The sequence below is a fragment of the Engystomops pustulosus genome, chromosome 4, assembly GCF_040894005.1.
Source record: "Engystomops pustulosus chromosome 4, aEngPut4.maternal, whole genome shotgun sequence".
In the NCBI taxonomy this organism is placed as follows: domain Eukaryota; kingdom Metazoa; phylum Chordata; class Amphibia; order Anura; family Leptodactylidae; genus Engystomops; species Engystomops pustulosus.
Window position 1 is genome coordinate 93152239 of NC_092414.1, and position 27218 is coordinate 93179456.

A 27218-nucleotide genomic window follows, 5' to 3' on the forward strand; every position below is an offset into this window, starting at 1 on the left:
TTGATTTAGGTTATTACTGACAGACTTGTTAAAAATCAGGCATTTCACAAAAACCTGAGAGACACAGGTTGATATTATACCTAAGTTCTTAAACCCCTTAAAGCTGAAAACCCTTTATGAGTTTACCTTTCTATTTTGTAAGCAATTTTTTCTATTTAAAAAGGGAGTAGTGCAGGTGAAAAAGTAAATTTCGCAATATACTTTACTTCCAATATTCCCCAATATTTTTACTTCCTTTATAGGTTTAAAGCCTTCTCCATATACGTACATGGCATATAGATAAGGACTGGAGGCTATTCATTCTTACCATTCTTACCATACCAAATGTATGGTAAGAATGAATAGCCTCCAGTCCTTTTCTATATGCCATGTACGTATATGGAGAAGGCTTTCAACCTAAAGAGGGAAGAAATTAGCAGAAAAAATGGACAAAGAAATTATTACCATATCTCTTGATAGCTCCATGGGAAACTGTAACAGGTTGTTCTCTCTGTTATATGTATCAGTATGGGAGAAAAAACTGATTTATAGGTATTGCTAAAAGCATAAGATCTGGGATCAATTTTCTTTAATGTATATCAAAGTAACATCTTCACTTTGGATTCATGCAATTTGGCAGTGTTTACATACCAACAAGAAAATCCAAACAGGAATCGGAGAGTGTCTGATCATGCTCATAACTCACAAAAATGTATTATTTGTGAATGCTTGTATTTTCTAAAATTAACTGCTCTGCAATAACCATCTTCTTTTGTAACTGCATAGTTGTATTCCTCTATTATTCCTTCAAGAATGGAATGACTCTGTACAAAGTCAGATATTCTCAGCAATGATTAAATCATAGTCTCCTACGTTAAGTTGCCAATGTATTCATAAATTCCTAGAAAATAACAAAAGAATATTCCAAACCAGAAAGATCAGAAAAGATGCTCCAGGATTGTTACAATTTGGGAAATTTATGCATGCATTACAACAGAGTATGTCACAAGAACAAAGAGTTCCTATTTAAATCACAAGTACAATACATATATCCCTGCGCTTAACATTGTCATGTGTTACATGGTTAAGAAGTACTATGCTTTTAGATAAAAATCATTCTTTTTAAAGGGGTTTTCCCATCTGGGTATTTATATTTAATTTAATTCATCTGCTATATACAAACATTTCTACGTTAGATGTAATTAAAAAAAACTCATTGTAAAGATAATTTCCCATAACTGTAGCCATGTTTTCTCTTAGAAACAAGACAGATGTCCTTGGATACAACCACCTCTGCACCCTGGATGGCTATGCATGCTATAGTAAGGCACACGACCACAGGGATTCAGTGTTCATTACCACAGGAGGGCTGTGGGACATGCAGTAATACCCGGCCATTTTTTTATATGTAAAAACTATTTGTTCCTTTGCACAATCATTCCAGCAGCAGTGGTCGTATCCAAGGACAACAATCTCTTTCTAAGGGATAACATGGCTACATTTATGGGAAATGATCTTCAAACAGGTACATTGTTTTTAATAACAACCAACTGAAGAAACATATCTATATGTTAGGTGAATTAAATTAAATGTCAATGAGCAGATAAGAATACCACTTTAAGGACTGTGCCTGACATTTCCAACTAAATCAAGTGAAAATACAGAAGCCACTAACACAGTGCAAGGACAGGATTAGCACTATCACTAGGGAAGCAGGGTAGTAGTAGTGGTACCATTCCTCTATAACACATTTATTAAGGTATATGGGCTTCTGATTAGATTTATGTCCAATATTTTGCACACTGCTGCTCAACATGGATGTGCATGGGTGTCAGACTAGTTCATGTTGAACAACTCGACTGAAATAGTCACAAAAGCATACCTGTATAGTTTATTTTACTATTTAAGGAACTATACAGATAAGGTGCAAGACCTGAAGCCAGTGAATTTGGAGGCAAGATAGAGAAAATAGCCTTTTGAGGTCTGTTTATTGTGATCTTCACTTATTATTTCAGGGTCCTCTTAATAATATATAAACTACTTGTTACTGCAGTGTAGCAGGTTAGTGGTGTTTGGGGACATGTTAAAAAAAAGCATATGTTTTTACTGACTTTTGGAAACTGATGTCATCATTCAAAAATCCGTAGATCACTTTTAGATCCTGATCTCAGATCTAGTTGTCCGCTAATGACTGCGGCAGCTGGAGATGCTGGAGGTAGTGAGTAATAATAACTAGACAGCAGGCACACAGTAACGTGCCAATGCAGAACTACATGAACAGTTTGCAGTTTGATTTCTCTGGTCTGAAAACCAACCCCAGGTGCATGCTACGTAGAGGGCTGCTTGATTGAAGTTTACACAGTCATATGAAAGTCTGGTCTTGTTCCAATCCCATTCTGGGGCACTGTCCAGTCACTGCATATATTTCTTATTCACTTTTATGTATGTGCCTGTTAGACAAGTCATCCACTTATCTGAATACTCTACTGTGCTTTTGCTTGTTTTCTGATCTTTTGCTTGTACGTTTGACTATTATTTTGCCATTCAGTTTTGTATCTTACCACCATCTTGTTTTTGACTTGGTTTGCCTAACCACGCTGCTTATCTATCTCTCTTGTTAGTTTGTCTTAACGTGCACAAACCAAGGGACCTTCATCTGGTTATCACCTGTGCAAGTTAGCAAGGGAATAGAGTGGGGGAAACACAGGGCTTGTCCTTTTTCCTTATCCTAACATTTATATTAACCACTTCTCTGAAAATTAGAACATTTATTTCAGTTTAAATACAATACATAACTTGGGCTGGTGGAGGGGTATTCTTATCGGATTTGTCCTGGCCCTAGAATCTCTCATGTAAATACAGTGATGCTTGAACACACACTAGCTCATACCGAAACTACAAGTGTTCTATGATTTACCCTTATTTATCTCTCTTTAACCAGAGAAAACATAGACACAATGGGGGATATCTGCACCTTATTTAAAGCGAACCTGTCGCAGGAGAAAATATTGTTTATAACATTTATTTAATACACCTTAATGTTTGCTACAGAGGTGGTTATGTGATATGCAGTAGTTCCAGAAATGTCTATCAATCCTTAATAAGCTTGCCCCAATGACTTCGTAGCAAAGAAATGTAGATATAGAAAATGCAGGTTATTCTGAACCTTTCCTCATAAACATCTATATTAATCTACTGTTTTCTGCTCTATAGCATGTTACACTGCATTAGTATTATGACAGGCTCACTTTTTTGCCAGGTTTTTACACAAACACTTAAGACTATTTTACAGCACATTTTATTAATCTATTTCTACCAGGGCTATAGAGATGGCAAAACCTCACTATTAGACATAATTAGAGATGAGCAGACCTGATTTTTGCTTTCAGGTTCGGGGTTTGGGTTCGGCAGCACGACCCAGAAATAATGCCAATGTGCCAATCAGCACCTTGAAACTACTCATGGCTATGATTCCATTAGGATTGGCTGAACCCAAATGCGGATATCAAGTTCCCTCATTTTACAAATTATGTACAATTAATATTTTTTTCAAATTAGAAGTAAAATAGATGTTTAAAAATATTTATATATTATACATTGTTTTTTATAGGTAGAAAAATATATACTGAATGAAAACATTTCATGTGCACCAAAATTGTTCTTCTTGAGCTACCACTATGTTTACTGTTGGGCACCAAATAACTTAAAATTTTCAATGGGTATTCTCATGTTTAATATTTATTTAATTATCCCACTCTCCATCTAGGTTTATGGAAGAACAAGAATAGTGATACATATAGACTTGACCATTTGAAGCCATTTCAGGGTTCTCATAGACCTGAATAGAGAGGGGCAACTCAGGCATGGACAGATCTCCATTCGGCCACAGTATGGGATCAGCAGTCCACCTTCTCATGATAGGTGGCGAAACTCACATTAGTCATATATTTATCACATATCCTGTGGATATCACAAATATTATCACCTTAATGACACGTGATGTAACTCTACATCATGGTGGCATTCAGGATGTTTGAAGATGGCTCACAGGCTAAGCTCTCTTCCTACATACCGTGTTTTTGCTGGAAAATACCCATGGGCAGCACCAGTGCCAGCAGCAATCAAGGTTGTAAACCCTTTAATTGCCGCCAACAAAAGCCGCCATTTGGGGGAGGGCTCCCCTTAACATCATTAAGAACTACTTTCCATTCGCATGACAGCCGTAGTCTTTATGAGACATGAAGACCAGTCTTTGCCATTATTTGTTAGAGTGTGCACATGGCACATATTAATAGGAATTTCACCATATTCTACAATACAGTAATATTGTCATATTTGGTAGATACCATCAGATTCCCGGAATTTAAAGTAGGCTAGGTCATCTAAAAATACAGCTAAGATATTTAAAAAAATGGAAAAACATTAAGTTCAAATCAGTCTACTTTCACTTGAACTAATATTAAAATAACAATAAAAAATCATAAACACGTTTTGCTCCGATTCACAAGTCTACTTCTATCAATAGATAAAACCAGTTATTCCTAGTGGGAACCCCAAAACGGAAAATAGCACTCAAATGTCTAAATTGCTGCTTTAGCCAATTCACAAGACATAAAAATGTTCAATAAAAATTGATAAAAAAGTTGAACAGTCCCCAATATAGCAGCCATGAAAATCAGCTCTGTCAGCTGCTCTGCAAAAGATTACACCTTACACAGCTCCCAAAACTGAAGTATGAAAAAGTTATTAGCATAAGAATATGGCGAAATGAAAAATGTTATTTTGGACAAAGGATTAAAATTTTTTAAAATCTATTAAATTCAATCCAAGTAAAACCAATATTAATTTTGTATCTCCATGATCGTATCCACCCAAAGAATAAGAGGGAGCATACTGTGAAAACAGAGCCCACAACTAAATGTGTTTTTTTGGTTAATTTCACTGCATTTGGAATTTTATTTCGCTTCTCACTACACAGCGTGAATATGAAATACAGTCACTAAATTGCACAATATGTTACACAGAAAACAAGCCCTCAAACAACTTTGTTCTTAGAAAAGTTTTTTTTTTAAATGAGTCACAAATTGGACAAAAGGCATCAGTGGCATAGGATTAAACATGAGAATACCTCTTTAACAGGGAAAGTAAGTTCTGATTAACTCTTTATTCACAGTTGGGTGACATAAACAAAATGTTATTTTAATACATCAGAATATATAATACAAAATTTTACTGTCTTATTAACAGCATATTTAGCTATTTTTGCTCCCTACAGTAGCTCATGAAATACAGAAGAAAAAGTAAGTAAGACATTTTAAGCATTTATATTTAAATATCTCTGTGCCTGATGCTGGATCATACATATGTGCCTGTATTGGCTGTCCAATGTTACTTTACATCTTACATTAGAAGAATCAGTTCCCACTAGAAAAAGCAGCAATATTTTAATTTTTACTTTTCATTAAGCCATTTTACAGCTAATTTTTTTTTTTTACAAATAATAGAAGTGTAACAAAAGTGTCTAAAATGGAAAATCTATCTCAATCAATGTTAGATAATTCTTACCATACTTAGGCTAAATTCACACTACCATCAGCTTTTCTATTTCTACCTTCCGCTTAAAAAAATAAAAACCTGAAGTTGAACATATCTATTATAAATCCCTTTGAAATCAATGTAAATTTTTATGACATCTGTTGTCATCTGTTAGACATTCATCCATTATTTTTGGACAGCAAAAATGACAGAGCTTGAAGTACATTTATTTTGTTAAAATAAAAGACTCATTTATAACGGATGATGCCTTACTAACCATAACGAATTATATTAAGTTATCTTTTACATTGATGTGAATGAGGACGGATAGTAAATGTCACTTTTTACATTTATTTAAAATGAATAAATATACAAATATAACAGAATAGTTAATATTAGATGATAGAAAGACTGTAGAAAAATGTGAGGTATAGAGTGAAAAATAGGTAGGCAGAAATGAGAGATCAATAGGTACATAGGTAGAAGTGAGAGATCAATAGGAAGGTAGAAATGAGACATCTATAGATGACATCTATGAGGGATAGATGATAGATAGATAGATAGATAGATAGATAGATAGATAGATAGGTAGGTAGGTAGATAGATAGATTTGAGGGATGGATAGATAGATAGATAGATAGATAGATAGATAGATAGATAGATAGATAGATAGATAGATAGATAGATAGATAGATAGATAGATAGATTTGAGGGATGGATAGATAGATAGACAGAAAGATAGTAAGTGTCTGTTACTGTAACGAACACTGTCATATGTTATGTTCAGTTGTTTTACCGTTTATTTACAATCCGTTATCTTTTTGTAACGGAGGTAAACAAATGGAAATCTTGACAATAGTCTGAAATGAGCCTTACATATATTGTTGAGTTAATCTCCCCCAATGAGTCTTGGTTATATAAATTATATAACTATATTTGTTTGAAATAAAAAGAGCGCCCTGGAATTTTACATATTGTGAGGGGGCACATTTACTAAGGGCCATGCGCAAGTTTTCTGGCAGACTTTGCACTTTCTTTTAGGTGCAAACTGTTTGTATAGTTATTGAAGAAGTAGAGTCCAAGAAAAAGCAGTACCGGCATTACTCCCGCTTGCACGCCACTCTCAGCAGTTATTTAAGAAGTTTCTGTACCACAATTGTGTCACACGTGACCATTTTGTGGTCCACAAGGCACAAATTAAAGGGTTTTCCAGTGGTCAGTCAGACCATGCACCAAATTTATAATGCAAAGTCTGTTGCACGGCATATGTTAAAGGTGCACCACAAAAAAGTTGGTGAACTCTGTTGGGGCAGTGCGGGGAGCACTAGATTAATAAAAAATGGGCGCCAAAAATTCTGAATCTGGCACACCCTGCACTTTACACAGGAAAACTGCATTTAGTGCAGTTTTCACTATTCTTAGTAAATGTGCCCTGACAAGTTTTTAGTTTTTTTATAACAACAGTGGAGATTTATCAGAATTGTCTTCAAACAGAAATGTTCTAGTTGTCCATGGCAACCAATCAGAGCTCAACTTTCATTTTTCCTACAGCTGTTTATACAGCTGTTGCTCTGAGTGGTTACCATGGTCAACTAAAACAGTTCTGCTCAAAGACACTTCTGATACATGTCTCATCAAATTGGAGTGGAACTTGATGCACATGAATTCTACAATAGCTGAGACAATCCATGAATGTTTTTCTAATCTCAAAGATCTCTTTTATCTATGCACTTGTGAGAATCAAAAGTTATACTGCTGCTCACAATAACTCACAATAACATCTTTTAATTCTACATTCACCTTTCTATGTCTTTCTTTTTAATTAATAGAGATGTATTTGATTGAACAACAACAAATAACTATATATGGTAACATTTCTCGTTTAGGTGAATGCATCTGTAGGCCAAATTTCAATGGGATATCCAAACTCTTATGACCTGCTAATTATTCCTATTCCTATTATTATTCCTATTCATGATGTCTTACCACATTGCTATTTTTCCAATCTTTATTATACTATATGCTTACAGGACGATCAGACAAAAAAATTAAAAAAATTAAATGAGAACATGAGACATAATGATTAAATGATTAGACTGAGCGACATACATTGCAAAGCAACTTGTTAGCAACATCTTTGGTGGATGAAGGAAATAAAAATAGGAGCAAAGCAGTACATTGAACACCATACAGTCATTCATTGTGCATGGATATCTTAAGAACACATTTATCAAGCGATGGATTAGTAAGCTCTAGTAAAAAATCTTAGAAAGTCTTAGAAACTGCAGTTTTTATTGAAATAATACCAGCAAGAAACCATTTAAAAGCAAGAAACCATTTCAAATAAAAACTGTCCCTTTTAATCCTGGCATTCCAGTGCCACCACTCCATCCATTCTGCACCAGAAGTATACTTGTTCTCTTTGTCTTTATGTGACTTCTTTAGCCAATCACTGACCTGAATAGGCATATATGACCAAGCTGGTCAGCTACTGGTCGGCTACAGGGGTTACATGGCAACTAACAGGGGTCAACAGTTCACATATGATTTGTTAAAAAATTACTGCCTTTATCTAATATTTTGCATATCTTATACAACCCTGGAAAGGATTTTAAAATGTAGGGTGGACAGTTTTACACTATACCTGTAAAAGCTGCATTGCCAAACATTGAAACCAGTAGAGTTAGGGGAGGTAGTGGAATTGGATGTCAAATGGGAATAAAATAATTTATTAAAGCCAATTTATTTAAAGCCGGCATGTCAGATTGGCTTCTTATGCTATTTCTCATAAAGAAAGAAGGGTAAGTGTTGAATCTAAGGAACATGTGGAAGAAAAGTACTGGAAACATGTCTGCTTTTTGCTCTCAGTTCATGGAGACAGAGAATTCACATAATAGCTATGAAAGACAAGGTCTGGTTTAAAGGCCCTTATAAATATCTTGAAACTCATTTATGATAGCAACAAAAAAATCTTCCAAAATACTTTTTAAGTATGTGAAATAATATAATTTAGGTATGGAATGAGGATAGGGTCATGGCTAATCTTCTTCAATGTGCTACAAATCTGCTACAAATGACATGTAGCTTAAAAACCCCTTGCAGCCAAAATGACTGCAGCAGTTACAGCAGGTCTTCTGTATGTGGTTTGCAATTTAAAATTTTAAAGTTGCAGACATTTTGCAGTGATTACCCTGAGTTTCATTTTGGCTCTTATTTACAGGGGAGAATTCTGGAAAATCCACAGCTGATATTCTGAATATTTGAATGTACTCTGAGCTTGACAGGTTTAAATACTTTCAGTACCCAGACCAAAATGTAAAGGCCATGTTATATCATTATGTGCTAACATTTATTATATATTAACATTACTGTTATTTAGCGGAACAGATAGATCTGTATATAGAGCATACAGATTGTTATACTTTTCTTTCTGTGTTACTATGCAGTCAGCTAAATAACTCATGCTTCTAAATTCACAATAAGCCATGCTTAGCTACATATTTCCAACAGCTTGATAAATAGCCCACTATATTAAGGACAGACATCCTTGGAACGCCAGCTGGAAATCTAATTTTGCATTCCTAGCTTTATAATTTTATATTTCATATAAATCCTCAGTCGCTATGAAATCAATCAAATGGATAATTGAGGACTATCATAGCTGGAGTGCCAATTGTTGCTTCAAAGGTCCTTTATATAGTAGTTTTTACTTTATAATTTGATGTTAATAATTTAAGAAGCCCATACCTTTCCGGATCCCTCCATCAGTATTGCACGAGTAATCACCTGCTGTCAGAAGAAAGCATGTTCCTGCTCTTCTGTTTTTGTCCCTGGTGCTAGAGCGTCTCATCGGGTGCCTTTCTCCAGGTGATAGTGGCTGGTCACTTCCTGAACTATCCTCACCTAGCAATATTTAAGAAGGATTTGTACCAAAGAAAGGCGTTATAAAATAATCATTAAAAAATTGATGTTCTAAAAATAATTAAAAAAGCAATAACTAAAACATATGGCAGTCCCCAACTTAAGGACACCCGACTTACAGACTGACCTCTTCTCTGCCCCCTATGACATCTGGTGAAGCTCTCTGGAAATATTCTATATGTTTTTTATTTTTAACTGTATTGTAGAGACTTTCAAAATGTACTGAATTCAGAAATGTTTATTCTACCTTTTCTCCAAGTTTTCTGGGGCAGCAAAGTTTCAAATCCTAAAATGTTCGGTTAAAGTCTCTATGTGTTTTAAGTGTGTAAAACACCACATGCTCCTTTTAACTAGCCATATTTTACAATAAGTTTAAATGTCCTTATGTCCCATCAAACTTACTTGGGATATTGATATATACATATTGTTGGACTGTCTCTCAAAAGATGCCAATACCATTTGCCAAGATCTGGCAAGAAGGCCAATGCTCCCTATGTAGAAGTATGGACAGGTTTGCACTATTTTGCATATTTTAGATTTTGTGCAAAAACCTGCAAAAAGAAAGTTAGAATCATAAGGAATTGACCCTAATGGCACTGTGACTGCAAGACAGGGTTAGTTCACTTAGCAGTGTTGAGATCAGTAGAAAACATTGGGAAAAAATATAATATAAAGATTTGGACGTACTAAGTAATTTATGATGGTGGTTTCAGTTTCACATAATAACTGAATAACTTCTACAAGAATAACAGCAACAAATTGTGATGGGCGTTTCTCAGACACAACAATTTTTTATGTGGAATAGTGAAACAGGGACATTGGAAACTGTCACTTACACCCTTATCTCCTACCACCAACTAGAGTCAATGTAATTGGATGCCAGTTAACCTCTGTGTATATTTGGGGGCAGTTCATAAAAATCAGGTGAAATTCTAGACAAAACCAGTGCAAACCCAAGAGGAGCAAATATCATGTGTTGTCTTTCAGACTCAATAAAGGTCACATTCTCCTAAGTGACCCACAAATACCCTCCCAACCTCACACTAGTGAAATGTTTATATGTATGAGAAAGTAGTTACCTGAAAGTGATACTGTGCTCAATCAGTGTTGAGATATCCATTTTGAAATTAAGTTAATCTGTTAAATGAGAACTCAGATGCTTTTAAAGGCACTCTATCACCTTAATTTACCTGCCTAATGCAACTGCTATGCTCACACATGTCACCCTTTGTTTTTATTTTCCATGGCAGAACTTCACTACAGAAATATGAAAGCTGAAGCACTTTGTGGGGTGTTTGCACCTCAGGGAACCTCATGGACTTGGCTACACAGCACTAACAACCACCACTGCTATAATTCTAGCAACCAGTGCCTTCCCTCATGCTTCTCCCTTCAGCTAGGTCCAGCAACAAAAAGCATGTCAGACCTTTTGGCATAGATAAAACAGCTGGACAATAAAAACAAAAGCATGGATGACATGTGTGTGCATAGCCCTATATAACACAACAGGTAGTTTTGGCAGGTAAATTGTGGTGACGGTTACCCATGGAGGGTATACCTGTTACAGGTAATAGCTGAAAGAGAGGAGAAAGCAGCATTGTTTCTAATGACTCGCGCCTCAGATTATCCTGCATCCTCCTCCATTGTGGTCCATAGCACACAGGAAAACTTCTATTAATGATAGCTCAACATTATCCAGAAACAAGGTAAAGGGAATCTGTTTTACCCAGTTAAACTACTAGTCTCCTCAGAGTATGAAATGTTCTAAAGCAACCGTCAACTTGTGTAATCTCATGTGAAAATGAATATTTAAGAAAAAATGTATTGGTGTCCAGCTTTCTAGGCAAAATTTATCAAAATTTCTAAAACATAGCTTTATTAATGCAATTTAAAGCATATTGGTGCTGCTTCGCAATCTAGCGTATTTTGAGCTATGCAGCTTTTGGGAACCAAAAACAATCAAATAAAATGCTGAAATACATTCTTATTCCCTATGGCTCTCCCTTTGTATGGTGAAATTTGCTAGGCTTGTGAACACAGACCTAATATTTACACAATGTTACAACTTTCTGAAAATCCACCAAAGCTTTGAAAATTCCACATGTAACTTCATAATAAGAAAAGTAAAAGGTGCACTTGAGGTATCTTTGTTACTCGTCTTCGTCCACTATACCTGACATGTTGTGCTCCATCAACCGGTTGTCTTTACCAAGACATGCATCCACCTGTGTGCTGTTGCATCCCATGTTAAGATCCATCTTGCAGAAAGTAGGAGAGCCAGCTTGAGGTCCATGAGGAATGTATTTCTTTCTTTTTCTTGGAAGTTTCTGCTTTGCCATAGCAAGGGAGTAGTACATTCCAAAATTATTAACAATGACTGGAACAGGCATTGCAATCGTAAGTACACCAGCCAACGCACACAGTGCTCCTACCAACATTCCTGACCAAGTCTGAGGATACATGTCACCATATCCCAATGTAGTCATAGTGACCACTGCCCACCAAAAACCAATTGGAATATTTTTAAACTGTGTATGCTTGCTTGCTGATGGATCATTTGGGCTGGCACCTATCCTCTCGGCATAGTAGATCATTGTGGCAAATATTAAGACTCCTAGAGCCAAAAATATTATGAGAAGCAAAAATTCATTTGTGCTAGCTCGAAGAGTATGCCCAAGCACTCTCAGTCCTACAAAATGGCGGGTTAATTTAAAAATTCGGAGGATGCGGACAAATCTCACAACCCTGAGGAATCCTAATACATCCTTAGCAGCTTTGGAGGAAAGCCCACTGAGTCCTACCTCCAGGTAAAATGGCAATATAGCCACAAAATCTATAATGTTTAGAAGATTTCTGATGAATTCAAGTTTGTCAGGGCAGAAAGTGACACGTACTAAAAATTCAAATGTAAACCATACCACACAAACTCCTTCAACATATGTCAATGCAGGATCAGTCTCAATCTCTATTAATGACACCATTTCCGTGCCATTATTCACAGTTTCCGTTTTATTGATGATGGAATTAAATGCTTCATGAGTCTCCAGACAAAACGTTGTTATAGATACCAAGATGAAGAACAGGGAAGCAAAGGCGATGAACTGGAATAAAAAAGAGATAAGGTACATTTAGTATGTGATATACAAGTAAATGTTTTTGACAAAAAAAGACACCAGAAATGCACAAAACAAAAAAAATGTATTTCTATTAAAACACATTCAAAATATATAGCACTAAAGCGTCATGATAAAAAAAAGGAATGTCACTGTTACAAATTGTAAAAGTTCATATCATAACACCTTGGTTCAAAAGCAAACTGCATTAAAAACTATGGGGGGGGGGGGGGGGGTTATCGGTGCTTTTACACCAGTTCCTTGCATATTTCCACTGAAATAATCCCAATTTCTTGTGCACTGCAAAATATTGGTCCCCCCGGCAGTTTTGCCAGGCAGCGCTGCCAGCCAACGGGTAAATACACTGTGACAAGGAATGGGTTGCTTGGCCCTCTCGGGCATCGGAGTATGCAATATCCATTTTATCACTTAGATACAACGTCCTTTAGTTAATTCACTGTTTCATGAATGCAGTATCCATCAATAAGAGCACAGGTACTATATTGTAAACAGCTAAGATTGACTGCTGGACATATATTAATTGTCTTGTCACAGGCAGTGGAGGGGTTTTAAGTCCTTTCTAGTTCATCTTCCCTTTGCCTGACCCCTTGCTGTAATCACTTGTATTATTGTGTGTTTGGATCCTCATGTCTGTCTTGTGTGTTTTTTGTCTGGTTTTCCAACCCTTGCTTTGGACTTATTCAGCATATAAACCATTAACTAGTATTCACTTGCGGTCAGAGCAGGACTCTCAAGTTAGCAAGGGAAAGAAGCTGTGGGCAAGATTAGGGTTTACTTTTCCCTTCTCCTGCATTTTTTTATATTTGTAAATTTGCTCAGATTACCAAAATGTTAAATACATATGTAGCAATGGGAGATGGAAGTCTGGGTGCTAAGGGTACCATGACAATTATGGCATTAAAAACATGTTGTAACCGAACTTTGCACTGACGTATGCTGAGTTCTATTGCTGCAGTACTAAAGGCCAGAACGATAAATAATGGTATAAGTCATGATGAAGTGCAAATAAATCATGTATATCTTCAGTAGAGAACTTTATATTAATGGTGCAATAAAAGTATAACACAAAATTAGTAAAAAAGTTGAAAAGAAGATTTAAAGTTTCTTTCTTGTAACTTTAAGTGTTTTACAAGCTGCTATTGTATGTGTACTGTACATGCTTTCTTCAAGGTTTACTAATTCACCTACAAACATCCTTAAAATTAAATATGCCTTTCCTGTCATCAAAAAGAGATAATTTTTCTATTCCCCTTTTATATTCTATTTTTTTAATTTTTTAGAAGACATGAAAAAAGAAAGAAAGCTTTGTGCATGGTTTGTTTTACATGTCTGTTTGAGACGTCACTATTTTTTTTGGTTTATAGCAGTGATGGCGAACCTTTTGGAGACCGAGTGCCCAAACTACAGCCAAAATCCACTTATTTACCGTGAAGTGCCAACAGGTCATTTTTAGCAGTAACTACCTGTTCCTTCCTCATCTTTCAATTGTATCTGCCCCCTGAGGCCACCAATAAAGTTGAAAGAAGGGGGCAAATTCAGACTCTTGCTGTAGCTTCTCTTCAGGGTCTCTCAGTACCAGAAGGTCCAGCAGGGTGACCTCCAAAGATAATGCAGTTCTGTCAACTCCCTCTCACTTTTCCCGCAGTTCCAAACAGGCAATGAAATGTTGCTTTAAAATAGCACCGAGAGCAACAATACTTAAGTTGCCTGTGACTGCAGTTGGATTTGGTCCTACTTGGTGAACTCTGTCCTGGAGTGCCCACAAAAATGGCCACCTCTGGCACCAGTGCCATAGGTTCGCCACCACTGGTTTATAGTTACTGTTCATTTTACCGCTAGGTAACATAACTTGCCCTGCAAAAAAAAAAACCATTTTATAGCTTTGAAAAATCAAAAAACATATGACTTACTGACGAGAGTAAAAAAAAATTTGTGAAACTTCAAATTTGGCTGCACCCTCAAAGAGTTAAGCAGGATAAACTGGGTTCAGATGATTTAAGCAGTTTTCATTGACAATGAAACAAATGGCACTACTCATTTTCCATGTTAAAGTGTGGATTCAGAGAATTCACAGAGCATATTATATCACATTGTCTGCCCTCTTGAAAGAAACTTCATTGTAGAGCGAAGAAAAAGCTGATCCAGTCAATACACCCAGCGCTATTTTGAGTGAATAGTATAATTATGTTCAATGGAAATTACAGCACCTGCTATGATTAAGCAAAATAACAGTGCACTCTGCACTTCTTGTGGTGCTATTTTGTAGCTCTCAGGCGATATGTAAGTAGTATTTTATTTTAAATAGAGATCGTAGTGGAAAGTATTCTCTAACAAAATCTGAATTACATCATTTATTTTCCTTTTTCCCTGTTAAACGTACTTGTGTTCTCATTGAGGCAAAGGGAAACAAAGCTCTTGGATAGTAATGTGATCATTAATATTCCCTCCAACAGTGGCTTCTGAGTAGCTTCATTGTGGATAGTAATATTTTTTGTTAAATCCTGACCTTGACATAAAGTCAGTAATTTCCACAATAGTTTGTGTAAAGGGAAATCAGATTGTCATTAGTGATTGCAACTAATTAGTGCACCACAGAGAATTTCTCATATATGCTATATAAACGATACTATATAAACGATAATGCTGTGATGTTAAAAGAGTCCTATAATGCTGTGCCAATTTTACCAAGTTATTCAAACCGTTTGCATGGATCATCAAACATAACAAATAATCTTTATATACAATATCACTTTGTGCTACTATGTATTGTTTTGAAAAGCTCGTTGAACCAAGAGGAAAGGTAAAAAGAGATAAATCAGTAAGTTTACTTCAAATGTAACGATAGGAAAAATTCTTAAAGCATTCGGTCTTAATCAGAGTGCTGAATTGTAACACATATCAGATTCTGGACCGGTGTCCAGTGACTGCCTATATTATTACTTCAAACATACTGTATTCGTGTGCCTTTAATAAATGTCTTCAGGCTCTTGGTGATTCCTTTAAACTTACTGTGCGTTACTGTTTTACTGACATTTTGCTTGTACTTCAGCCATTCTACTGCCTTATGCTTTTGTACCTCACTGCCATCTTGGCTTTGGTTTGCCTAACGTTGCTGTCTGTCTTGTTTCTCTTGTTTAATTGTCATACTATTCTGTGCACATACCAAGGGTAGGGACTAGAGATGAGCGAGTATACTCGTCCGAGCTTGATGCTCGTTCGAGTATTAAGGTACTCGAAACGGCTCGTTACTCGGACGAGTATTTCCCCTGCTCGAGATCGAGCATTTAATTTAAAAAACACAGTGAAGAACAATGAAGAATAGAATAAAAACAGTGAACACAGGATCATTTAAGTGAAAAACACAGTGAAAAACACAGTGAAGAATAGATTACAGATGTTCGGCACATCTGCTTACTTGTCGGGAGATACGCGCGGAACGGTGCGAACAAAATAGCATGTGAAGAACACATTGAAGAACACAGTGAGCAGGACAGAGACACCAGGTAGCAGCACAGAGACACCGGGGAGCAGCACAGAGACACCGGGGAGCAGCACAGAGACACCGGGGAGCAGCACGGAGACACCTGGGCAACGGCAGGCACGGAGACTTCGGGCAGCGGCAGGCACGGAGACACTGGGGCAGCGGCAGGCACGGAGACATCGGGCAGCGGCAGGCACGGAGTAATCGGGCAGCGGCAGGCACGGAGACATCGGGCAGCGGCAGGCACGGAGACATCGGGCAGCGGCAGGCACGGAGACACTGGGGCAGCGGCAGGCACGGAGACATCGGGCAGCGGCAAGCACGGAGACATCGGGCAGCGGCAGGCACGGAGACACTGGGGCAGCAGCAGGCACGGAGACATCGGGCAGCGGCAGGCACGGAGACATCGGGCAGCAGCAGGCACGGAGACATCGGGCAGCGGCAGGCACGGAGACATCGGGCAGCGGCAGGCACGGAGACACTGGGGCAGCGACAGGCACGGAGACATCGGGCAGCAGCAGGCACGGAGACATCGGGCAGCGGCAGGCACGGAGACATCGGGCAGCGGCAGGCACGGAGACATTGGGCAGCGGCAGGCACGGAGGCACCGGGGCAGCGGCACGCACGGAGGCACCGGGGCAGCGGCACGCACGGAGACATTGGGGTAGCAGCACAAAGACATCGGGAAGGGCAGAGAGACAGAGAGATCGGGGAGACTTCAGTGGAAGAAGAGGAGCGGATCCCGGGACAGCGTATCTCCCGACAAGTAAGCAGATGTGCCGAACATTTGCAATCTATTCTTCACTGTGTTCTTTACTGTGTTTTTCACTTAAATGATCCTGTGTTCACTGTGTTCACTGTTTTTATTCTATTCTTCACTGTTCTTCACATCTGCTAACTTGTCGGGAGATAATATACGTGCGGAACAGTGAAGAATAGATTGCAGATGTTTGCATACATCTGCTAACTTATCAGAAGACATTCTTTTTCAGTTAATTAACACATTTTATTCCCGAACCATGGTCCCTTTGAAAAATGCTCGAGTCTCCCATTGACTTCAATGGGGCTCGTTATTCGAGAAGAGCACTCGAGCATCTGGAAAAGTTCGTCTCGAAAAACGAGCACTCGAGCATTTTAGTGCTCGCTCATCTCTAGTAGGGACTGACGCCCAGTTGCTGAATGCAGTTTAGTGCAGGGTAGGTACTTCTTCCCGGTGTTGACAGTTCCCCATTATCCCTTATCAAATGATCACACAGGGGACTCAGCATAGTGATCTCTTAATTTTTCATAATTTGGTCTATATGACACCTTTAGACATAGACATATACAGCCTGTATGACCATGATATCTTACATTTTTAAGTTGGTGTTTTGCATAACAGACTCTTCTTTGATCAGACATTTAGCAACAAATTTAAATGCATTTTTTCTTTCATAAAACATTAGATTTTGTTGCAAATTTGCGGCAAGATGCCTTTGAGTCTATAGGCCTTCATTTGCTGTTTTCACAGTACTTTTTTATGCAGTATTATTTTTCTATATGATATTTGAACAAAATATTGAAGCAGATGTTAATTCTTCAATTATATATCCTTTATGTCTTAACAGTTACCTTTATGAAAAACCAAGTCAAATCTCAATAACATCATACATATGCCAGAGATGAGAATCTCTTTTCTTTCTTTAAGTCTTCAGTTAGAATAGACAACAGGACAAATTCACTTTAAAAACATAATATTAACATAATAATTTATTTTCTCTATGACATTAAATCCCTTACACTTATCCTAACTGTATTATTTCCTAGGTACCAAAATCATTTTCTGCTTCTGTCATGTCTTCTCTTCTGGCTCACATTTTCCATCATCATCCTGTTTTGTAGTACTTTAGTTACATGATGATGTCACTTTCTTTTGCAAAGTTGCAGTCTTAAGCATTTACTAGTTTTAGAATTCTTGATTTTTGACTTCAGTGGTAAAAAAAAACAGATATACAGGCAGTCCCAGTTTACATACCAGATAGGTTCTTTAGGTTTGTTCTTAAGTTGAATTTGTAGGTAAGTCAGAACTGTATATTTTATAATTGTAGCTCCAGGCAAATAGTTTTTTGTCCTAGTGACAATTGGATTTTCAAAATTTTTTGCAGAAAAGGGACCAAGGATTTTTAATAAATCTTCATTACAGAAACCTTACAGCTGATCATTGCAGTCTGGGCCTAAAGTAAAGGATCCAGAGAGTTTCACCAGAGATACCAGTGGGCAGAGGGGCCCGTCTTTAACTAGGGGTCGTCTGTAAGTTGTGTGTTCTTAAGTAGGGGACCGCCTGCAGTTAGTTGGTCTGTGGGTAAGAGGAACAAAATATTAAAAAGGTTTTCCCACTAGTGACATTTATTCCCTAAATCCAAAGGATCCCTATGACTGGAATTATGAGGGTACTGTCTATGAAGGTGCTGTTTTGGAGGTTACCAAGTCTATGTGGCTGATGGATACAGTAAATATAGTACACCATGCTAAATTTCTCCTCAATACTTTCAATGTACAGTTGACCGTTTTATGACAAATACAAAGGTGAGGGGAAGGTTTGTGGAGGAGTTTTCTGTAAATATTTCAATCAGCAACAGGGATACATGAGGAGGTTCAGCTAATAAGGAAAATAAGAGTATAAAGACTAAGCTCTGCAAAACTTCTCTTCAAACACAAAACACAGCAAAACACAATTGATAGACTTCTATCTATAGCAGATCTATAGCGGTCTGCATGGCAAATAACATTAAAGAGGACATGTCAGGTTGATTTGGAACCATAAACCAACTACATGTCCGCATGGACCTGGGGTTAAGCATCCCAAATCAACCTGTATATTAGTTTTGGGGTTCTTCAATTAAAAAAAATATATACTTAACTAGATGTGAGTCCAATGAAGCACACTGGACTCTGCATATCCTGCGCGGCCACCTCCTCTAGCGTTGCGGCAAGAGAAGCTGTGATACCTAAGGAGTTAGCGCAGTGAAGCCTGGATCCATAAGGACCTTTTGGGGATTTAGTGTCCTAAATCTACCTGATGGCTTCCCTTTAAGCAACTGATAAAATCAAACCGATTTAAATCACGTAGGCCGTAGACATACAGCAAAGGATCTTCAAGCCAAATCATGATGGTGTTTGTACTACACAGCAGAAATCAACCATTTACAGATAAGATTGGTGCTGTTACTGAGCATGGGCATTAGCCTGTTAACCTGACAACTTTACTATTTCTAACAATGGGCATGCCCTCCGGGTCTGTATTTGGGATGACGGCCAGTTGCCACGACAGCTAGAAGCCTCCAGCAGAATGTTATAGAGAAGCAGCATAAATATTTTGTAGCATTACAGTATATTGTATGAGCAATCACACACTTAAAGGGTGTAAAAATAAATACATAAAAAAAGATAAGAGAAAAATTAGAAAATTTCCTTTTACCCTTTACTTAAAAATCAACAAACAAAATTGTAAACGTGTATCTACAGGTTTTAACCACCCAATCTATCAAAATATAAAAATACTCATCCCAGTAAAGCCAACCCTAAACTCTAAATCTCAGCTTTTTCATCACAAATAAAATTTTTAATAGAAAGTAATGAAAAGGTTTTAAATAAATTAAAATACCATAAAGTACACATCTAAAGGACATCTACCACCAGCATCAAGGATTGTAAACCAAGCACAGTTACATGCTAGTGTGTGCCCCCTCTTGCAGGATCCACTCTACTTTAATCTTCCTTTAAAAAAAGGGTTTTAAAATGATGCAAATGAACCTGCAGGGCTCCAGGCTCTAATGACATTTATGGAGCCTGGAGCCCCTCAGACTCATTTGAATAATATTTGAAGCATTTTTTGTAATTTTTTTGCATAAAAAGCTAAAAGATGAGCAGATCTTGCCAGAGGGATCATGCTCCAGTATTTCAGTGTGCTTGGTTTACAATCTTTCATCCTGGTATTAGATAACCTTTAAGTAAACAACCTCTTTATGTTTTGTGCATGTATGGAGTATGTATACAGTGCTGTACTTGTCCTCTGCAGCAGGTTTCTCTCCAGTACTGCGCATGCACCCCCTATTGATATGCTCTTTGTTAAGGGCTGAGCTGTGAGTTCAGCTCTAGGTGAAAGTAGGGGTGGTTTTAAATAAGGTTGGGACTTAATGGCTAAAGAAGGCTTTAACCATTTCACGACCCATGATGTAATAGCATGTCACGGGTCGGCCACGGGTGAATGGAGAGGGCTCACGAGCTGATCCCTCTCCATAGCCGGTAAGTCTTTGCTGCATATCGCAGCAAAGACTTACCGGTAACACCCACGATAGCCCCCATCTTGTCGAGGATCGTCGCTCCCCGTGACGTCCTCAGGGAGCGCGATCCGTCACCATGATAGCCTCGGGTCCTCCAAAGACCTGAGGCTGTCTCTTTTTTACCCTTTGATTACAATGTGCTATCAGCACATTGTAATGTATGAGGATGAAAGTCCCCATATACTGCCATACTAACCCTAGGATCAATCGGACAGCCTAGGGTTAAAGTACACTATGGAGTCTGAAAAATAGTCAAAGTAAAAATTAAAAAAAGACCCGAAGCTGAATGGTCAGAAGATTCGTTACAAAGAGCCAGTGGCCAGTGTATTGCAGAATAAAGTAGGAACAATCTGACCATCTAGCGTTAAAGTACCCTAGAGGGTCTAAGAAATTGTGAAAAAAAAAAGAAAAAAAAGTTTTAAAAATTTAAAAAATGTATAAAATATAAACAATTCAAATCACCCCCACCCCTTTCCTTAGAACTGATATAAAATATAATAAACAGTAAAAATCACAAACACATCAGGTAACACTGCGTCCCAAAATGCCCGATCTATCAAAATATATGGTGACCTCCGAGACGTGAAATGGCGCCCAAATCTCCGAAATGCGACTTTCACACCTTTTTACATGACATAAAAAATGTAATGAAAAGTGATCAAATATCGCACAGTCCTCAAAATAGTAGCAATGGAAACGTCGTCTCATTTCGCAAAGAATGACATATCACACAGCTCCGTACACCAAAGTATTAAAAAGTTATTAGCGTCAGAAGATGGCAAAAAATTTTTTTCTTTTTTCGTACACATTCGTTTAATTTTTGAAAATGTATTGAAACGCAATAAAAACTGTATATCCTCACAATTGTACCATACCAAAGAATAAAGTAGAAGTGTTATTTGGAGCGCAGAGTGAAAGTCGTAAAAACTGAGCCTGCAAGAACACTACACACATTTTTTTAAATTTTTCCACATTTGGAATTTTTTTCCTGCTTTCCAGTACACAGTATATTATAATAAATAATATCACAGAAAAGTAAAATTTGTTACGCACAAAATACGCCCTCACATAGCTCTGTACATGGAAAAATGAAAAAGTTATGGATTTTTGAAGGTGGAGAGCGAGAAATGAGCGAAAAAACCCTGCGTCCTAAAGGGTTTAAATAAGTGAAATAGTATCATACTGTCAATGAGTGTAACCTCTAATTATTGGGGTGATACAATAATTAATAAACATTAAAACCTTTCACATATTTTAACAAGGATAACCTTCACTTTTTACAAAGATATAATAGTGACCTCGTGTTGCCCTTTGTTCATTTGGATATTCATTTCCTAAAAAAGTGATGATTTCCACTATCCCTATATTGCTCTAGGCCAGTGGTGGCGAACCTATGGCACGGGTGCCAGAGGTGGCACTCAGAGCCCTCTATATGGGTACCCTTGCCATCACCTCAGGGCAGGGTTCGCCAGATAGGACTCAAGGCCTCTTGTAATCACAGGCAGCCAAGGACCCTAGAAGGAAGCTACAATGATGATCCAAACTTCTTTCTACTGTATTGGTGTCCTCAGGTGCCTATACAATTTAAATCTGTGACAGAGCAAGGAGTAATAAGTTACTGCTTAAATTGTGGCTTTGGCACTTTGCGAAAAATATGTGGGTTTTGGTTGTAGTTTGGGCACTCGGTGTCTAAAAGGTTTGCCGTCACTGCTCTAGGCTATTATTGGGACATATTTATTTTTACTACAGCGGTAGATTTTTAACATTTTTTCTTGTGCATGGACAGGTGCTGTACATTTTTATCTATCATATAAGAAAGAAGTTTTATCTTAGACTAATGGGTTTCAGTGAGGTCTTCAGCTGACCTTTTTTGTGAGTATACGTGAAAACTTATGGACCCAGCCTTTCTCTTTGAGCAGTTCCCATTGCTAGTGGTAATGCCATTAAGGAGTTATTTACTAATGTAAGAATTAATAGTCACTCTACTGGGATGTCATGTTTACTGCTTAAATTATATATGATATGATAAATGAGTTACAGTGTCTATCAATAGAACCAAAGTGACTTTAAGTTACATATAAGACGTCTAAACAATATTCCTTACATTACAGTCAGGTGGATCTTTCCTTCTGGATTCTCTCACTGTAGAGTATTAAATGACCACCACTGAATTTTTTAGTAAGACGATATTGATCGCAAACCCTTTGTTTCTCTAAGAACTTTCTTAACAGAAACAAAGCTACATAATATTTTGATAAATAATTAAATGATGATAATTCTTTAAATACAGTACTTCCCATCATCACTAAAATAAATAGCATGGCATTTCACTGTTAAATTATATTTTGATTTGGCCTAGAAAGGGCCCTTTTAGACCTATTTGGGTTTCATACATACTTTCCTATCATGCCTACTGCAGAATATCAGTCTCTAGCTTTTATTCTTTGATGTACAAAAATAAGATTGACTTCTTGTCATGTGCATTGATCCATCCTTATACATTCTCTCAAGAATATATTAGATATACAGGCAGTTCCCAGGTTACGTACAAGATAGGTTCCATAGGTTTGTTCTTAAGTCGAGTTTGTATGTAAGTCGAATCTGTCTATTTTATAATTGTAACTCCAGAAAAAGATGTTTTTGTACCAGTGGCAATTATAGTTTCAATTTTTTTTTGTTGCTGTAATTGGACCAAGGATTATCAATAAAGCTTCATAACAGACACCTTACAGCTGATCATTGCAGTCTGGGACTATAGTAAAGAGAGCTTTACCAGAGGTCACAGTGGGAAGTGGAGTCCGTCTTTAACTAGGGGACGTCTGTAAGTCGGGTGTCCTTAAGTAGGGGACCACCTGTAGTTAGTTGGTCTGTGGGTAAGAGGAACAAAATATTAAAAAGTTTTTCCCACTAGTGACATTTATTCCCTAAATTCAAAGGATCCCTATGACTGGTATTATTAGGGTACTGTTTATGAAGGTGCTGTTTTGGAGGTTACCAAGTCTATGTGGCTGATGGATAAAATAAATAAGTATACCATGCCAAATTTCTCCTCAATACTTTCAATGTACAGTTGACCGTTCACCAAATACAAAGGCGAGGGGAAGATTTGTGGAGGAGTTTTCTGAAAATATTTCACACAGCTGTGCACCCCAAAGTCCAAACTAACACCTGGGAATATAAAACCATTTTTCACAAGGTATGGTTAAATACATATCCAGGGCTGCTTCCTGACACTGACCGCAGATTTGTATGGTCAAAACTGTGACAGATTCCCATAAAAAGGACTACTGGGGTACAAGGGCAGCAGACAAACACTAAATAAATTGTCTTTCTTCTTCCTTAAGCAGTCATCAGAAATAGTTTACTGCACTACACCAGTATTTAGAAAGTGCATATATAGACCAAGGGCATTTCCAATCCAAGCACTGTTAGACCTCTTTCACACCAACGTGTGAGGGACTGATATCCGGGTGCAGTTTGCGGGTGGATATCGGCTCCATAGAAGCCTATGGGGGCTGTCTGCGGTACAGTGACCACACATATGTGTCACTGTACAGTAACATCATCGAGATAAAGATAACGCATGCTCTACCTACATGTATGGCTAGGCACCTTGCCTCACAATAGGGGGGAGGGGGTGAGCACTGTTCACCCCTTCTCTCTCCAGAACACGCCTGTATGCTTGCCTGCTCTACAGCCTTGGTGAGCATATGTTAGTGTGAAAGTAGCCCTAGAATATAAATCGTCTTTCAGCATCTCGATTCTTAAATAGTATCATCATAGAAAAACATACAACATGCAATGATGTGTTGGTTACCTTTAACACCTTTTCCTTTTATTATACTGAGAAGTTAGATTCTTTTAGCAGGAAGTAGTTTATCAACATAAACAGTGCATGCCAAACAGCCTCACGTAAGTTTTAATCATCTTCATTTGAGGTAAACTGTCAAAACCCAAAAAGCTTGTAATATCCACATCTATAATTGCAAACAATGTATCAATTATACAAAAATATATTAAAAAAAAAAACCTCCTTAAAACAAGTTTCAACATAGCATCAAATGAAACATTAAGGAATTGAACAGAGAAAAATAAAACCTATTTAGTTGTATACACATTAAAGTCAACCTCCTAATTAAGGTATTTGTCCATCATTTTTTTCACTACAAAAGATTTCAGGGTCCATTCTTTTTTTTCAAAGTAATGATATTTTAATACAAGGTATAAAATAATTCCTGTTATTTTAACTGTGGATACTAAGAACCAATGATCAACTTTATGCACTTCAGTAATATAAATTATTTTATAGTCATACTAATTATGTTCAATTTCTTACACCTAGTCCATATAACTGGACAAAATTGTTGGGGCAGTCTAGCCTTACAGTCTCACACATGCTTAGACTTTCTTTATATGGTTTCATTATTTAAAGGGGTATTCCCATGAAATCACAAATTCTATAATTCAATGCTATTAACAAAAATCTTATATATTTTAGCTGCCCATGGATGTGATTATAAACTCAGTCCTATGGTTGGGCAGGTCTTTCTGTCTGCTCATATTCTCCTGAACTGAAGGAGCAAGGGGAGGGGCAGAGCACTACATCCAGAGGCACTGTGTTTTAGTATGACATGCACATGACAGCCACCACTCTTAGAATCGCTTCACTCTTCAATTCCAAGGGCACTTACAGATGCCAACTTCACCAAATAAGTGAAGCGGAAGCGCAGCCTGACAAGGTAACGTCTGTGCCAGCTCGAAAGGACTGAGCTGAGGGCTAAGATCCCACTAAAACATCAAAGAGTGGACTCTTTCACACTGACATCAGATGATTCCATAGATTACAACATAACCTGTTCTGTTAAACGCGGATACATGTAGAAACCCCCCAGAGGGTGCAGAGGGTGTCGACAGTAATTCTGCATTGACGTTACCGATCATTTTGCCCTTCATTTCATCCGTCAGTGTCCAGTCAATAATCCATCAGTATTGCTAAAGCCAAAAACAAACAGGAGTTGATCCAAAACAGAGATGACCAGTAAATGCGATATTTGCATGTCCTCTGTGTTCTGTATCCACTGCTGCTTTTGGCTATCAATCCTGAGGTTTTTCATTCCTTCTGACAGATGAAATGAAAGGGAAAACAAACATAGAGAGTGGCACAATGACAAATTCTGGTGGTGACAGCAACATGGTAGGCCACAGTGTGGCACAATTATAAAAGTGTCGAGGTGCCGGCAGCAGCAGCAGGAGGTCAGAAAGTGGTACGATGACAGAGTGTGGAGGTGGGTGACAATTCCAGTACCTGGTAAAATATGGTGGGAGGCAGATGGAGCAATTTTCAACAGATGTGTGGCATCAGGCGGGTGGCAGCATCAGAATAGGGGCTGAGGGAGGTAGTTAGAATCCAGACTAATTTCTCAATGTTTGGGGAAAGCATCATGGCTGATCTAATCTGATGCATAAGGCATTGGTGTGTTTAAATCCTTGCCGATCCATGCTTGGTTCATCTTGACAAAGGTCAGTCTCTCCACATTATGGGTGGATAAGCGTGTACCATATCCATGGGCTGACAAACGATGGAGGGCTGACTATAGGTTGGCTGACAGAGTGCACCTGTTTTTCATACGGTCATGTGCATGAGGTATAAGTCATCAGGAGTGCTCAACATTCTTTTTCTGGTCCACTCTGCACTATCAGTAAGCTAAGTCACATCTTATATCACTGCGTCCCCAGGAGGCAAAAATGCTACTGCCTCTTGTAAACTAGTCTATTGCTACATGGAATTGATGAGTTTAGTAGCAAAGCATAAAGGGAAAGAATTAAAGCCTAAATCTATTGAGTCTGTTCAGATCAAGAATAAATAATGCTGCATCTCACATATAAAATGATTTCTCTATTACATACATTTAGATGGGAGGGGGAGGTTCAAGGATAAATGTTGTGTGTTCACATTGTGACATTGTTTCCATAGCACTGAAACCTGTCTTAAAGACAAAGTTAAATATTTTAACATTTTTTTTTAAACAACACCAGAAAGTCACCTCATATCTTAAAGGACAGCTACCACCAGGATGACGGTTTGTAAACCAAGCACACTGACATACTGATGTGTGCCTCCTCTGGCCGGATCTGAGTCTAGAGCCCTTCATTCTCATTTGCATAATAAAGCCAAAAAAGCATTTTCTTTTTCAAAACAAGGGTATAGGAAGCTTAAATAAGAGCTGATCCTGCCAGAGGGGGCACATATCAGCATGTCAGTGTGCTTGCTTTATAATCCTTCATCCTGGTGGTAGATGTCCTTTAAATGTAGAAGTGTATTTGACAATTAGGAGCCTTTCTTTTCATAAATCAGAGCTGATCTTATGGCTGTCATTCTCCAATACATGAAGACCTATGAGTAGAAACAGCTGCATTTTTCAAGCTGTGTTTATTGTGAGGATCTAAGCCTCATTTGTTTAGAAGACGGAGTATTAAAATCAACCATTGCATTCATTACATGTGGAAAGATACAAGAGGCCGGGTGGAAAGTGAAGAAATGTCATGTGAATACAAGAGGATTATTAAGGATTCTGCCAGTACTATCACAAAATAACAAAAATAACATACTTGTAACAAGTTATAATGATTAGAAGTAAAACACCTGCACAGTGGGAACAACATTGATCATTGCAGTTGTTTTTATTGACTTCCATTCAGTTTATTGCTTTGTATAATAGATTTTTTGTGTCGACATGTCATATACTGTGTACCATGAATGAACTTTCAAGTCTGTGCCTTTCACTTTTCTTCACCTTCCAACAACTACTAAAATGCTCCTTAGATGATAGAAACTACTTTATATGA

At 37.7% G+C, this 27218-nt stretch overlaps 1 protein-coding gene across 17 annotated transcripts in view; it reads right to left on the bottom strand.

Moving 5' to 3' along the window:
• Positions 1–27218, bottom strand: part of KCNC2 (potassium voltage-gated channel subfamily C member 2) — a 183188-nt gene that overhangs the window by 12518 nt on the left and 143452 nt on the right. For 11 of the 17 annotated variants that reach the window (XR_011854905.1, XR_011854906.1, XM_072146728.1 and 8 more), the window contains exons 3-4: positions 11609–12536; positions 9262–9417 (exon numbers count right to left, since the gene is read on the bottom strand). Coding sequence is in view for 15 of the 17 variants with exons in the window: in XM_072146728.1 (XP_072002829.1) it covers positions 9262–9417; positions 11609–12536 (1084 nt within the window). In the remaining 2 variants the exon portion in view is untranslated. The remainder of the gene's footprint in view (positions 1–9261; positions 9418–11608; positions 12537–27218) is intronic. The other 6 variants (XM_072146731.1, XM_072146739.1, XM_072146738.1 and 3 more) reach the window with 1 other exon arrangement.